Raw genomic sequence first — 14,544 nt, forward strand, 5'->3', positions numbered from 1 at the left:
TAGAACTTAGAACTACTTAAACGTATCCAACCTAAGGACATCATACACGTCCATTCCCGAGGCAGGATTCGAACCTGCGACCGTAGTGGTCGCGCGGTTCCGGACTGAAGCGCCTAGAACCGCTCGGCCACTCCGGCCGGCGTCAGGAGAAGAACACAAGACACAAGACTATTACCTGATCCGGACTTTGGACCGCGACTGGCTAAGTTAGACGTAAATACCTGGTGGTTATAATTAAACGTTCTCTATTTAACACATTATAACACCGAAACTAATTACCATATGAGTACCAAACTTGGTAGCATCAAAGTCCAGAGAATAGGGTGTATGACTTCCATGTGTCACAGCGCCACCGTCCAGTTCAAACTATGGCCACCAGGTGCCGTGATCAGTCATCGTGATCCATAATCTGACACACCTGAGCAGTCGCAGTGCATTTTTTGACTTGTCAACATAAGATTGGGCAAAAGGGGCAGGGCATTATTGGTGAAGCTCTATTACCAAGACAACGGTAACGCTGCAACTGCACTTCGAGAATATCGCCGGCTGAAAGGCTTACGGAAGGGTCCTCTTCCTCCACCTGCTGTGAGGAGCATGATGGAGAAGTTCGAATCAACTGGAGAACTGGGCGTCACTCCAGGAAGAAGTCGACGACCGTTTCAGTTGCACCACAGGTGGTAGATGAAATCCCTGTTGCTATGGCAGACAACGCTGCTCGCAATTCCCGATTGTCAGGCAGTAAGCGTGGTGTGTCACGACAGTTGAACATCCCGTGGTCCACTGTACGGATGGCGCTTCGAACTATTCTCAAATGGTATCCGTACAAGATCCATATCGTATAGCAGCTTGCCCCACGGGACGAACAACGACGTGTTGACTTCGGTCTCCACTTTCTCGTAAGGATTGAAGTTGATGAGGCTATCCCTGGACCATCCTGTGGACAGATGAAGCTCATTTTTCTCTGACGGGGGAGGTGAACACACAGAATTGCCAAGTGTGGGGATCTTCACCTCCAGTCACTGTGCATGAAGTTCCTTTGTATCCTGAACGTGTCACTGTATGGTGTGGCTTCACGGCCTCGTTCATCATTCGCCCTTTCTTTTTTGAACAGGTTGCCGCTCCAGGACCAAAGACGTGCAGTGTGACTTGACAGTGTTACTCCGATGTACTTCGCCAGCGTGTCATACCCTCCCTACAGGAGAGAGACGTATTGAGCTCAACGGTTTTCATGCAAGATGGGACCCCACCGCATATCGCTCACGAAGTTCATCTGCTTCTCGGAAACGCATTTGAAGACGATCGAATTATTAGCCGATCGTTTCCAAATGCTTGCCCGGCACCATCACCTGATCTCACTCCCTGTGATTTCTGGTTGTGGGGCCAGCTGAAGGACAGGGTTTACCAGGGCAATATTCAGGCATGTGCTGATCTATAGCGCAAGGTATCAAGAGAGGCAGCCAACTACCTACGGACATGCTTCGTTCTGCTGTGCAGGGTGCAATCCTGCGCTTTCAAGCTCTGGCCGCCTTACTGAGCCCCTTTTGTAACAGTAATGGTAACCATTTGCAATGCTATCATGTACCGTAGCAACATATTAAAAGTGTTTCAATTTAATTGATTAATGCCACCAATTTTGGTCCTCGTGCGGTACTTAGTTTTAGTGTTATAACGTGTTAAATAGGGAAAATTTAATTATAACCACCCGGTATGCTGCCGGAAAAAGTTGCAACACCTTCAACGACAAGGTCAGTTTATCGGCAACTGCGATGACAATAGTGCGTCATTGTAGGAGAAAATGGTAACAAATTCAGGGCAAATGAAACATGCATCTCACAATAAAAAGAGCCAGAACGGTGGCGTCAATACACAGTGTATCCCCCTCTGGCGGCAGTACAGGCGTGTATTCTCGCACGCAAAACGATCAGAAAGTGGCGAATGCCTTTCTGTGATAGACTGTCCCAAGTACATCGGCCTTTTGTTGTAATTCGGCTATGGCTTGTGCAGGTCCAGGAGAACGAGTGAGTTCCCACTTCATGTACCATACGTATTCAGTTGGCGAGAGATCTGGTGATCTTGCTGAGCAGGGCAGTTGTTGCGAACGACGAAAACCACATTGAGCCTCAGCAGCTGTATGTGGACGCGCATTATCCTGCTGAAATACCACGTCACCTTTCTGTCGAAAAAAAAAAAAAGGTAGTAACATGGGGATAACAGTTTGTGGAATGCAGCAGGCACTGGCTACTTTACCCTGCAGAAACGCCAGATGTGATCGCGAATACTAACTGATGGTCTCATAAACAATGAAGCCTGGGATGGAAGCTGTGTGTCGTGAAACTGCGGAATACGTAGCTCATCAGGTCTACGCCATACACGTGTATGTCCATCATTCCAATGCAGACGTCCATCACTCCTATACAGACAGAACCTACTCTTATCACTGAAGACATCTGAGCGCCGTTGCACTCTTCAGTCATCTGCTTCACGACATCATAGTAGCCATGCTTGGCAGTGTCTTGGTGTCAGTGATAGCCTGGCCAGAGGTAGAGTCCATGCAGGATACGGTGGCATATGTGCAGTGACCTGTTTTCGCCCAAAGCACTGGGAGAGTTCATGTGTTTGCCACCTTTCGACAGGTCGGCGATGACAGACGGAGGCGCACGACCTGCAGTCTTCAATTTAACGGAAACTATTCTTTAAAAAAAATAATCATTTTTGCATTACTAAGAGCTCTGTATGTCACGTTCGTGATGACGCGACCATCATTTCGTTAATGTTCATAGTTATTGTGATATTTACATGTAAATGAGACACTGCGAGAAATTCTAAAAGGGTTGCAATGAAAAACATGGGTCGCTATGATTTTTCTTTATACTTGGGTGGAGGTCTCTATCTGCCAACAACCTCAAGAAGACTGATCTGGTATAGTACACTCATTTGCGATCGCGCCATGCCAGCTATAAAACAGAATGAAATATCCAAAACATTCCTCGTATTTCACATACAATTTGAGATATCGCAAAGAGATTTTGGTAAATGATAGCACACAAAGAGGAGAGTATTTTGCCATAGTTTTATTGTGCAAAACTTCATGATCTACCATGTTGTTCCACAAATTACAGAATTTTTAATGATTATAAAAAATCCGCCTCGATTGCAAATAGAAACCGGCTGTTGGCCTAGGTTTCGGCGTGGATAACCAAGCCTTCTTCGGAACACACTAAACTACAAACTGCCTAAAGAGGCATGGTCCAATCTTTAGGCAGTTTGTAGTTTAGTGTGTTCCGAAGAAGGCGTGGTTATCCGCACCGAAACCTAGGTCAACAGTCGGTTTCTATTTGCAATCGAGGCGGATTCTTTATAATCATTAAATTATTCACGATTGCTGATGCACTGCAATGTTAAAAGTTCTTACAGACTTTTTAAATGAAAGAATTTAATTTTAAGGGACATCGATAGATGATGTAAAGAGAAATGCTATGAATTTGGGAGCAACATAACTGAAGACATTACACATTTATTTTGTACCTAGAATGTGCTTTTTCATAATCTACTGACTTTTTCTCAGTTACTCACTTAATAAACTTAATAAACCACTGTTTCAGATTTCTTTCACAAAAGTGTCTGCACAACATGGTAGTGAGGTGACATTTTGTAAACTCCGCTGTGTTTTGTCAAAAGAAGCAAATTTTAACACGGCAACAAGAGAAATGTATAGGCTTTACTCAAAATTCGCATTTCATGGCACATATCTGAAAGTTACAAATGCTTAACAAGTCAAGCAAAAATAAATCGCTCCCTCTTTTCAGTGTAATTCTTTTCAGATACTAACCAAAGCAGAGGTGACAAATCTTTTTGAATGTTCACCATGCAAGTGTCGGCTTGGGGGGATTCCACTTAATATTAAAAAAAAAAAAGTGAGCTTCGGTATAGAACAGTGCTTCCCCTCCAGCGCTCGGCCTCTCTCCAACAGCACCTGCCCGTAACCCCTACCACTACCGCTCTCCCCACGCATGCTCTACCGACTGAGCATTTACCGGCTATGGTATCTTGCGCGGACTCTACATGTGATCTTAATCCTGCTGGAAGCAGACAATTCCCCATAGTCCCTGATGCTAGAGCAGATGGAACACGTGCCCTGGATGATGTTCGGCCGACCACCCCGTTCGCACAATGTGTCGATCTTGACGTGCGTCTGTACTAAGCTTATGTACAGAACACGGTCTACAGGTGTGGGAATGTTCCACAGAACACTGTTGGAAGCAGTTACACGCCTTCGATATGCTGTGCCCAACAGATACAGCAATCCGTCGATACGTCCATCCAGTTTCCTGCAAGTCCGTAGTGCGACCACATTCAAATGGCTGAAGCTGTTAAATAGGATTGCTTACTCTGCGATGGGGCATGGGTATATCCTAGAATGAATGTTACAAACACTGTTCACCTCTAAACTCATCACAGTACTGCCTGAAGAGGCTAAACACAGAGCGCGAAGACAGGCCTCCTGAGCTCCATCTGATCGCATGACTGTGAACAAATGAATCACTAACACTAAAACCCCGAATTTGTACATGTAACACTCTGGTGGCACTGAAAACAGTGCTCGAGGGTGTTGCCTTTTTCCCAGCAGTATATTTCCCTAATTGTTTAGTTTTAACTTATAAATTATTGCATGTTATTACCTTCACATGAAATATAAACTAACTTTATGTAACAAAGGCGAATACATGTTACTACGCCGCGCGGGGTAGCCGCACAGTCTGAGGCGTCTTGTCGCGGTCCGTGCTGCTCCACCCGCGGGAGGTTCGAGTCCTCCCTTCGGCATGGGTGTCTGCGTTTTGTCCTTAGCGTAAGTTAGTTTAAGTTAGATTAAGTAGTGAGTAGGCTTAGGGACCGATGACCTCAGCAGTGTGGTCCCACAAAGACCTTACCACAAATTTCCAAATTTTCCATGTTACTACGTTTTATGATTCTACGTTGATAATAATTAATGGCTTATTAAATTTGTTTCCTACAGTAGTGAGGCCACTGTTTCAATGGACCGCCATACGACGGGCGCCTATCGAGGGCATGTAGTCGTTGGTCCGTCAGAACACTTTATTCTGCATAAAGGGTTAAATTTCGGTGCAAGAACCACTACATACGAGGTGCTTTATTAAAACTAGGTCCGCAGTACTATATATAATGTTGAAAGTATTTCTTCATGCATACGCTGTAGCTAACGGCATTTCATACGTGAGTTTTCGCTCTGTTTGCATTTATTTTACGATCAATCATGCTTCTTGATAGTTTACTAACGCTTGAGACGCAAAACTGTAACAATTATTCACAATGTAAGTAAAACGAACGTTAAGCTTACGGTGTATTTGATTTTATCAGATGATCGGCTTTCTTGCTTGAAGTTTTTGATCATACTGTGCCACAAATTTTTGAAGGTTATCATAAAAGGGTACTGATTCCTCAACCTTATCTTTCTCCGATGCATAAACTGTTATCAGAGTCAGAGTTTCTCTTCCGTTTTTATCGTTGTTGTTATAATTATTTCATTTATGTATTCATAATTTCTGATTTACGAATGCTGCTACGTCTTTATTTGATCTTTCTTTCTGTTGTACCTCCGAACACCATTATGTATCTTCCAACATATTTGCTACTTTTCTGCTTCATCTCCATTTCTGAGACAGCAGCAATATCTGTCTGTTGTTGTGAGAATATTTTCACTATTTCTTCTTCCTCTTCCTCTTGCTTTCCATATAACTAATCTTAAGTTTCCAGACAGATATTTTCTCTTGTCCTTTTCTCTAGCGTGAGTCGTCATAGAGAATCCATTCTGTTTTCTGAGACAAATTTGGGAACTGGGAGTATTTGGAATGCTACCGAATGGGTTACCAACAAAGAATGGGTAAGACTGATGACGGGACTTCCATCTTCAAGCTTAACAGCCAAAGCTCATTCTTTCATTGAATGAATATTGGTGCAGCATTTCTTTTGTGCTCGATCTTACATTTATTTCCCTGATAATCGGTCGTCTGAGTATCATTAGCTCGGCAGGGAACAAGACAGCAGTTGACTTTGACATTAGACTGACAGGGGCTTTATATTCGCGTCATCACTCCATAAGATAAGTATGAAGATTAAACATGAACTATCTTACTTCGGATAATAGATCGTTAAGTAGATTAAGGAAGAACCAGAGAGACTGGTATTATAAGCAAATATAGATGCAGAGACAAATAGAAGATGCACTGCAAGCGCTTAATACGAAAAGTGGTGATAAGTATGATGAGTGAAGAGAGAAGGGAAGAATCAAGAATAAGGACAGAGATTGACATACCGATTTGCTCGTCCGTTTTGTAGACAATCGCACCGTGAGGCCACAGTAGTGCCGGGTCAGAGACGGCGTTCTTCACCTGAAACACAAGACGGACAGATCTCGAAGGACGGTAAAAAATAGCCAGTAAGAGTACAATCAAAACTACAAATTTTCACTGGCCTTTCCGTTTATGGCATTAACGACAGCTATTTAGGCTCGACTTTCAGCGAGGAGAATGAACATACCATTATCTCCGCTTATGAAATAGATCGCGTGAAAGGAAAAACACGAAGTGGCGTAGAAGTAGCGTGTTTATCATTGACAAAACCCTTATTGAGACAGATCTTGCACAGTTAAATACACTGTGCCTTCTTCACTCTGTTATATTTTTCAAACACAGAAACGTCCGCCCCTGGTAGCCGAGTGGTCAGTCCGGGTTCGATTCTCGGCTTGGTCGGAGATTTTCTCCGCTCAGGGACTGGGTGTTGTGTTGTTCTTATCATCATCATTTCATCCCCATCGACATGCAAGTCGCCGAAGTGGCGTCAACTCGAAAGACTTGCACCCGGCGAACGGTCTACCCGGTGGGAGGCCCTAGCCACACGCATTTTCATTTTTAACACAGAAATTACGTATTTTTATTTGAATGACGGAATAAAATATCCTATCTTCTCCTTGCATTGCAATTTTTTTCACAAGATTCGGACACACTAACAAAACATAATGAGCAAGTTGTTTCTAGGCCTAGTTCAACAGATCATGGGAAGTTGGTGAATATTTGTTGCCAAAACTGCTCTGTTCTCACCACAGATCCACTGTCCGAGAGGTGCTGTCAACTCATCGAACCTTCTCTCTCTTTTCTGATTGTGATTGTTATTGTCCCCAGAATCTTTCACGGTGGCATTCTTGAACAAAATATCCTCGGTTAACAAACAGTGTCTCTTCGAATAAACACTCGAGCTTTTGATATTGGTCTCCGCCATCGTCATCAGGAGCTAGAATCGCTGACTGCTGGTGCTGACACGCTGTTCTGCCTTTCTGTCTTTGCAGCAATAGCAGCATCTGGAATCCTTCAGAGAGGGCCAAAGTGATGCATGAGCGGAATGCAAGTTGAGCAGCTCATAGCAGTTCTGTTCCGATGTAGAACCGAGTGACCTCAGGTGACGCTAGGAGGCGGTGCCACGTTTGGAACTGCCGTTCTTGCCTCCCTACAAGCGTCAAACGTCCGTCTTTGCTTTCGCTGGATGTCCAACGAGCGTCGACTAGCGAGATAGGAAGTGTGCTGAAGAGACATGGACTGAGAGCAGAGTTACGGCCCGCTGCCAGGACACGACATACGTAACACCCCGAGTTTCTGGCGTGCATGGTGTCCCCTGTCAGTGTGGTAGCATTTCCATAGGACAAACTACTCGCACTGTTGTTGAGAGTTGTGCAGAGTGCTCACGACATATTAAGCAAAGAGAACTTGAGAAGTTGGCCTTCGCTGAACACTGACTAGGAAACGGGCACAAAATACAATTGGAAAAGACGAGAGTTTTGGTTCAAACGTCACCATACAGAGACTCTGTTATTAAAGGCGGACGAAATTAGAACAGACAGCAACAATTTTAACAGGACCTGTGGTACACTCTGAGTGTGGCACGGGACTGGGCTTTGCATACTGAGTGAAAGGAAGCTCTTAGGAATGGGGCAGTGGCAGTTTCAAACGTGGCTCCGGCTCCTTGTGCCACCTGACGTCATTTGGTCCCGCGTCGGGCGCATGAGAATACGGGCCCCGCTACAAACTTGTGACGTCACACTAATCGCCTTGTTCGCCATACTTCGCGAACGTTGGCGCCGTGCAGAGCCCATGGGAAATCAATATGTCAATGAAAAGGTACCCACCAAATACACTCCTGGAAATTGAAATAAGAACACCGTGAATTCATTGTCCCAGGAAGGGGAAACTTTATTGACACATTCCTGGGGTCAGATACATCACATGATCGCACTGACAGAACCACAGGCACATAGACACAGGCAACAGAGCATGCACAATGTCGGCACTAGTACAGTGTATATCCACCTTTCGTAGCAATGCAGGCTGCTATTCTCCCATGGAGACGATCGTAGAGATGCTGGATGTAGTCCTGTGGAACGGCTTGCCATGCCATTTCCACCTGGCGCCTCAGTTGGACCAGCGTTCGTGCTGGACGTGCAGACCGCGTGAGACGACGCTTCATCCAGTCCCAAACATGCTCAATGGGGGACAGATCCGGAGATCTTGCTGGCCAGGGTAGTTGACTTACACCTTCTAGAGCACGTTGGGTGGCACAGGATACATGCGGACGTGCATTGTCCTGTTGGAACAGCAAGTTCCCTTGCCGGTCTAGGAATGGTAGAACGATGGGTTCGATGACGGTTTGGATGTACCGTGCACTATTCAGTGTCCCCTCGACGATCACCAGTGGTGTACGGCCAGTGTAGGAGATCGCTCCCCACACCATGATGCCGGGTGTTGGCCCTGTGTGCCTCGGTCGTATGCAGTCCTGATTGTGGCGCTCACCTGCACGGCGCCAAACACGCATACGACCATCATTGGCACCAAGGCAGAAGCGACTCTCATCGCTGAAGACGACACGTCTCCATTCGTCCCTCCATTCACGCCTGTCGCGACACCACTGGAGGCGGGCTGCACGATGTTGGGGCGTGAGCGGAAGACGGCCTAACGGTGTGCGGGACCGTAGCCCAGCTTCATGGAGACGGTTGCGAATGGTCCTCGCCGATACCCCAGGAGCAACAGTGTCCCTAATTTGCTGGGAAGTGGCGGTGCGGTCCCCTACGGCACTGCGTAGGATCCTACGGTCTTGGCGTGCATCCGTGCGTCGCTGCGGTCCGGTCCCAGGTCGACGGGCACGTGCACCTTCCGCCGACCACTGGCGACAACATCGATGTACTGTGGAGACCTCACGCCCCACGTGTTGAGCAATTCGGCGGTACGTCCACCCGGCCTCCCGCATGCCCACTATACGCCCTCGCTCAAAGTCCGTCAACTGCACATACGGTTCACGTCCACGCTGTCGCGGCATGCTACCAGTGTTAAAGACTGCGATGGAGCTCCGTATGCCACGGTAAACTGGCTGACACTGACGGCGGCGGTGCACAAATGCTGCGCAGCTAGCGCCATTCGACGGCCAACACCGCGGTTCCTGGTGTGTCCGCTGTGCCGTGCGTGTGATCATTGCTTGTACAGCCCTCTCGCAGTGTCCGGAGCAAGTATGGTGGGTCTGACACACCGGTGTCAATGTGTTCTTTTTTCCATTTCCAGGAGTGTATCTTAATTTTGTCTTGTGATATCGAGAGCTTGCATGCATTTTAACGCGCGGTTAAGGATTATTAAATTTGCGCTAAATAGTTACTCGCTTCCTGCCAAGGACGACTGCTGGCAATCGTACGACCTGTGTGTCACGTGCTGTGACGTAAGCGCCGCGGCCTGTGTCTCTCTTGGTGGGCCTAGGTCTCAAGATGGAACAGGATTGCTATGAGTTCACCAACTTGCCTTCCGTGAATGCTTCACTTTGGACCTCTCTGGAAGGTTTTAGAGTCAACTATTGCATATGTATAAACAGAACACTATTTATATAGATGCAATATACCCGGCAGCCAGTGACTTTAACTCCTGAAGAAGATGGCAGAGACGGCAGTCGAAATCTTAACTGTTTTATATGATTTGAATACATAAGTGGAACAAAATAAAGAGGTATATTATAAATTCACAAGTTCTGCCACGAGACCGTATAACTCAGAAAATTTAATTATATCAGACATATCGCCATCCATAGCAGCAATCAACTAACGACGATTAATAAATTTCGTCGAATGATCCAAACGAAAAACCAAAAAATTAACTTTCAAACCATTAACAACGAGAATAACTAACCAATTCAAAACCGAAAACAAATCAGAGCCAATAACTAACGACTTTAAAGTAACTCTCCGACAAGGCAACAACGACTTGAAAATAACTCCCTGACACGGCAACAAAAACAGACAGCACCAAGTCCAATGTCGCACTAATATCATTTACTAACAGTTTAGAAACATGAACATCTCACAAAGTGCGCCAACGCTTACTCCAACACGCTCTCTACAAACGCAATACATTTCAAACACTCCGAGCCTCAATGACGTCACAATACTGTTACTTCACGAATCAAAGTAGACAGATGGTTATCCAAGCTTTCTATTGACCCCTAAATGAAGAAGGAAAGCCATCTGAAAATCAATATGAAGAGAAAAGAAGAGACGAAAGACCTTTGTTATGCAGGAAGCCGTATCAACTGAAACGAGGAAGTCAAAAGTATTTGTCAAAAGTAGTAGAATGGTAATAAAGAAGAAAGCTTTAATCAGCGCTGAAACAAACTCAGATTTAATACTAATGGCTAAGGTCGAAGGTTCTGAAATTGTACAATTTGCTTACGTCACGCTGTGGAAGTAATTGAGTGCAGTGCAAAACTTAAAGAAGAAAGAAGCAACATTAAGCAGTTTCAGGTCATAGCAGAACGGGTCGTTAGTCATCGCTTTTATCCAGAGGGAACAATTACTATCCTAACAGCTGAAATCATTTTTGTCTCTTGTATTTGGCTACGAATGGGTGAAGAGGTAGTGTTGCTGATAATCTGACTGGGTATAATTGTTCTGGTGTAAATCAAAGACCCCTCTGAGTGGTCTCATGGTGTGAAGGCATTTGAAACTGTTGATGGATGGCCGCTTGTCGAAAGGGGACGTCGTGTTTCACGCTGGCCAACGTTGTTTTCAAGAGAAGTACGCAGTATCATGCCAACGACCTCCCTTATATTCGATAACATTACACTGCACAGACTCTCATTACAGACACCCAAATGTGACAGATACACCTCTGATACACCACACTGAACAAAGATGAAAGGTATCAATTAAAAGAGTGTGTAGGAAGTCCCCGATCATGTTATGGCAATTCATTTGTAAAAAAAATCTGTCTTGATCATATAGGTTGTTACCGGTTTCGGGTATCATAAAAAGCATTATAAGTATCCACGTCAATATCTATACGCCTAGGTACCTAGGTGTACAGATTTTCCCGTTGATACTTATTTCCGAATATTTTTTCTTCGTCTACATCCACAGAGATACTTCTCAAGCCACCGTACGGTGCGTGTCCACCACTAGTCATTTCCTTATCCTCTCCATTCGCAAATAGAGCGAGGCTAAAACGACTGTATACATTCCTCCATTCCGTATCAGCCCTAATTTCTCGTATCCTATCTTCGTGTTCCTTACATGTGATGAATGTTCGCGGCAGTAGAATCGTGTGGTAGTCAGCTTCAAATGCTTCTCCCTAAATTTTCTCAGTAGTGTTTCTCGAAAAAGAGCTTCGCCTTCCCTCCAGGGATTCCCATTTGAGTTCCCGAAGTATCTCCGTAACACTTAACGCGTTGTTCGAACCTAACGGTAACAAATCTAGTAGCCCGCCTCTGAATTGTTTCAATGTCTTCCTTCAATTGGACCTCGTACGGATCCCAAACACTCGAGCAGCACTCAAGAATAGGTTGAACCAGCGTCCTATACGTGGTCTCCTTTACAGGTGAACCACTCTTTCCTAAAATTCTGCCAATTAACTGAAGTCGATCATTCGCCTTCCCTGCCACAGTTGACACATGCAGGTCCCATTTCGTATCGCTTTGCAACTTACGCCCAGATATTTAAACGACTTAACTGTATCAATCAGGACACTAGTAATACTGTATCCGAAAATGATCTGAAGGTGACTATAGCTCAAACGGGTAATGGTGAGTTGTACAAATTGTGGGGTCAAGACAGATCTTTACAAATAAAGATGAGAGCCTCTACAGAAGTATTCAAGTCTTAACAACATCTACCAACATGATCACAAAGTTCACCCTCCGATTAACGAATAGATGTAAGTTACGGTAAAATGATAAAAATAACTGAACGAACAAAGCACGAACTAAAAAGGAAAGTCTCTGGCTGATTAAAACCGTATGTTGGACCGGGACTTGTACCTGGGAAATTTGTCTTTCTTGGGTAATTGCTCTACCGACTGAGCTATCCAAACACGGCCCGCCCTCACAGCTCTACTTCCGCCAGTACTTTATCTTCTGCCTCATCTCCTAGGAAGTTCCAAATCAGCGTGCACTCCTCTGCAGAGTGAAAAATCATTCTGGTGTTGAGAGGAAATGGTTCAAATGGTTCTGAGCACTATGGGACTTAACACCTCAGGTCATCAGTCCCCTAGAACTTAGAACTACTTAAACCTAACTAAACTAAGGACATCACACACATCCATGCCCGAGGCAGGATTCGAACCTGCGACCGTAGCGATCGTGCGGTTCCAGACTGAAGCCCCTAGAACCGCTCGGCCACACTGGCCGGCGGTGTTGAGAGGAGATGGGAATAATTTAGTCTTGGAAAAACCATTCCCAAAAGGAGGAATAGTTTGGTAACACATGTGCTGACGTATCCTGTCTAACAGTGGAGAAAATTGGAACAGGGAGGCGAAGTTTGTGTTACTGAAAACAACAAAATGGTTCAAATGGCTCTGAGCACTATGGGACTGAACATCTGTGGTCATCAGTCCCCTAGAACTTAGAACTACTTAAACCTAACTAACCTAAGGACATCACACGCGTCCATGCCCGAGGCAGGATTCGAACCTGCGACCATAGCAGTCGCGCGGTTCCGGACTGAGCGCCTTAACCGCGAGACCACCGCGGCCGGCTGAAAACAGCAGCTGAAACCTATATTTATCTTGCGTAAAAGTAACATGTGGCAGGATCGTATACTGTTAGGATTTTTCATTGAGTTTTCATTGAACAAAAAGCTTAGATCGAGATTTCCCCACTCCATAAACTGCTGGGGAGATATAGCGCGTGACCCATTAATGACTACTACAACTGATCTCGCTCCTTTTTCCAGTGGATGAATACCATTACTCGGAAATGAAATGAATCTTCAGGAAAGATCTTTCATTCTACAGGGGAATGTGCACAGTTTAAAAAGTTCCTGAAAGGTTTTTCGTGATACCGTTCCTTCCACGAGTGCTAGTCGAACAAGCCATAGGAGAACACTTGCAAAGTTTCTGGGTTTATGAGAAAGATACTATCAAAACTAAAACAAACTAAAACAAGATTGCGATTCCGAGTCCCGATACGGCACATAATTTTAGTCTGCCAAAGTGTTTCAAAATAACACACCACTGCAGAGTGAAAGATTACTTCTGGAAGTACCCTCTGGGTTGTGGCTAAACCATTTCTTCGGAGGCACACTTGTCCAGTAATGTAAGCAGGAGAGCTGGTGTGAAATTTGGAAAGTAGGAGGGAATTTCCAACAGAATGTGAGGCTGTGAGATCGCATCATGAGTCGTTCTCGGATAACTCAGCAACTAAAAGTATTTCCCGCGGAATTCAAGGCTTTAGTTTCTGAGTTCCAGTCCGGCAGACAGAGATTCTTGATGGTTGGCCGTTCACGTGTTGTTGAGCAGTGAACTGGCGAGTAATCTGTCGATTGTTGACCTCCTAGCTACCAGTGGTGACCAGTGGCACAAGTTTTACACAAATCGATATGTTCACTGTAGACCCTGTACGGTGACCCTTGAAAAGCCTAGAAAACACGTGTCTTTTGAGTTGTAGTTTTCCCGGGCACCGTTCTCATTATCTATTTGCTATCAGACGCACAGGAAACTCACGTTTCGCTAATCTTGTGTTACCAAGGCAACCACTCACTTGGTCTTTTTCTTCTAGCAGTTTCCACAGCAATCATCTGGATCAATCGCGGTATTACTCATTCAAGTCCTTAATTTCAACTACTGTTTTTATCCTTCACTGTTTTCTCCGTTATTGCATTAAATAATATAAAGTAAGATATCATCAAGTCACTGTGTTAGTTGTCAAACTCCCTTAAGACTTTTTTCAGCCACATGCTTGATAATGTCTTCTGTTGCATCGTCTTTTGGAATTTCTTTTTAAAATTATGAGTGTAAACGTTAAATGACTGTGAGTACTGTTGTATATCGCTTTTCGATCCCACAAGAAATTATAACGTTCAGTTTGTCTTTTGCCACTTAATGGGCCGCATCTTCTTGTTAGATGCTTTAACATCATGTTGTGCACAACAGTTGTGATTGCAGTATGAATGGTAATCGTGTGTTGTATAATGTATGTCATGTGAGAGCTCTTTTTATTGTTCGTTAGTAAGTA

General features: G+C 44.8%; 1 protein-coding gene across 1 annotated transcript in view; it reads right to left on the reverse strand.

Annotated features, from left to right (window-relative positions):
* The window catches only part of LOC124620010 (meprin A subunit beta-like), a 69,789-nt gene that overhangs the window by 37,148 nt on the left and 18,097 nt on the right, over window positions 1-14,544 (reverse strand). The window contains exon 2 of the mRNA XM_047146675.1: window positions 6,332-6,407. Coding sequence (XP_047002631.1) covers window positions 6,332-6,407 — 76 coding nt within the window. The remainder of the gene's footprint in view (window positions 1-6,331; window positions 6,408-14,544) is intronic.

This window comes from Schistocerca americana, chromosome 6 (assembly GCF_021461395.2).
Source record: "Schistocerca americana isolate TAMUIC-IGC-003095 chromosome 6, iqSchAmer2.1, whole genome shotgun sequence".
In the NCBI taxonomy this organism is placed as follows: domain Eukaryota; kingdom Metazoa; phylum Arthropoda; class Insecta; order Orthoptera; family Acrididae; genus Schistocerca; species Schistocerca americana.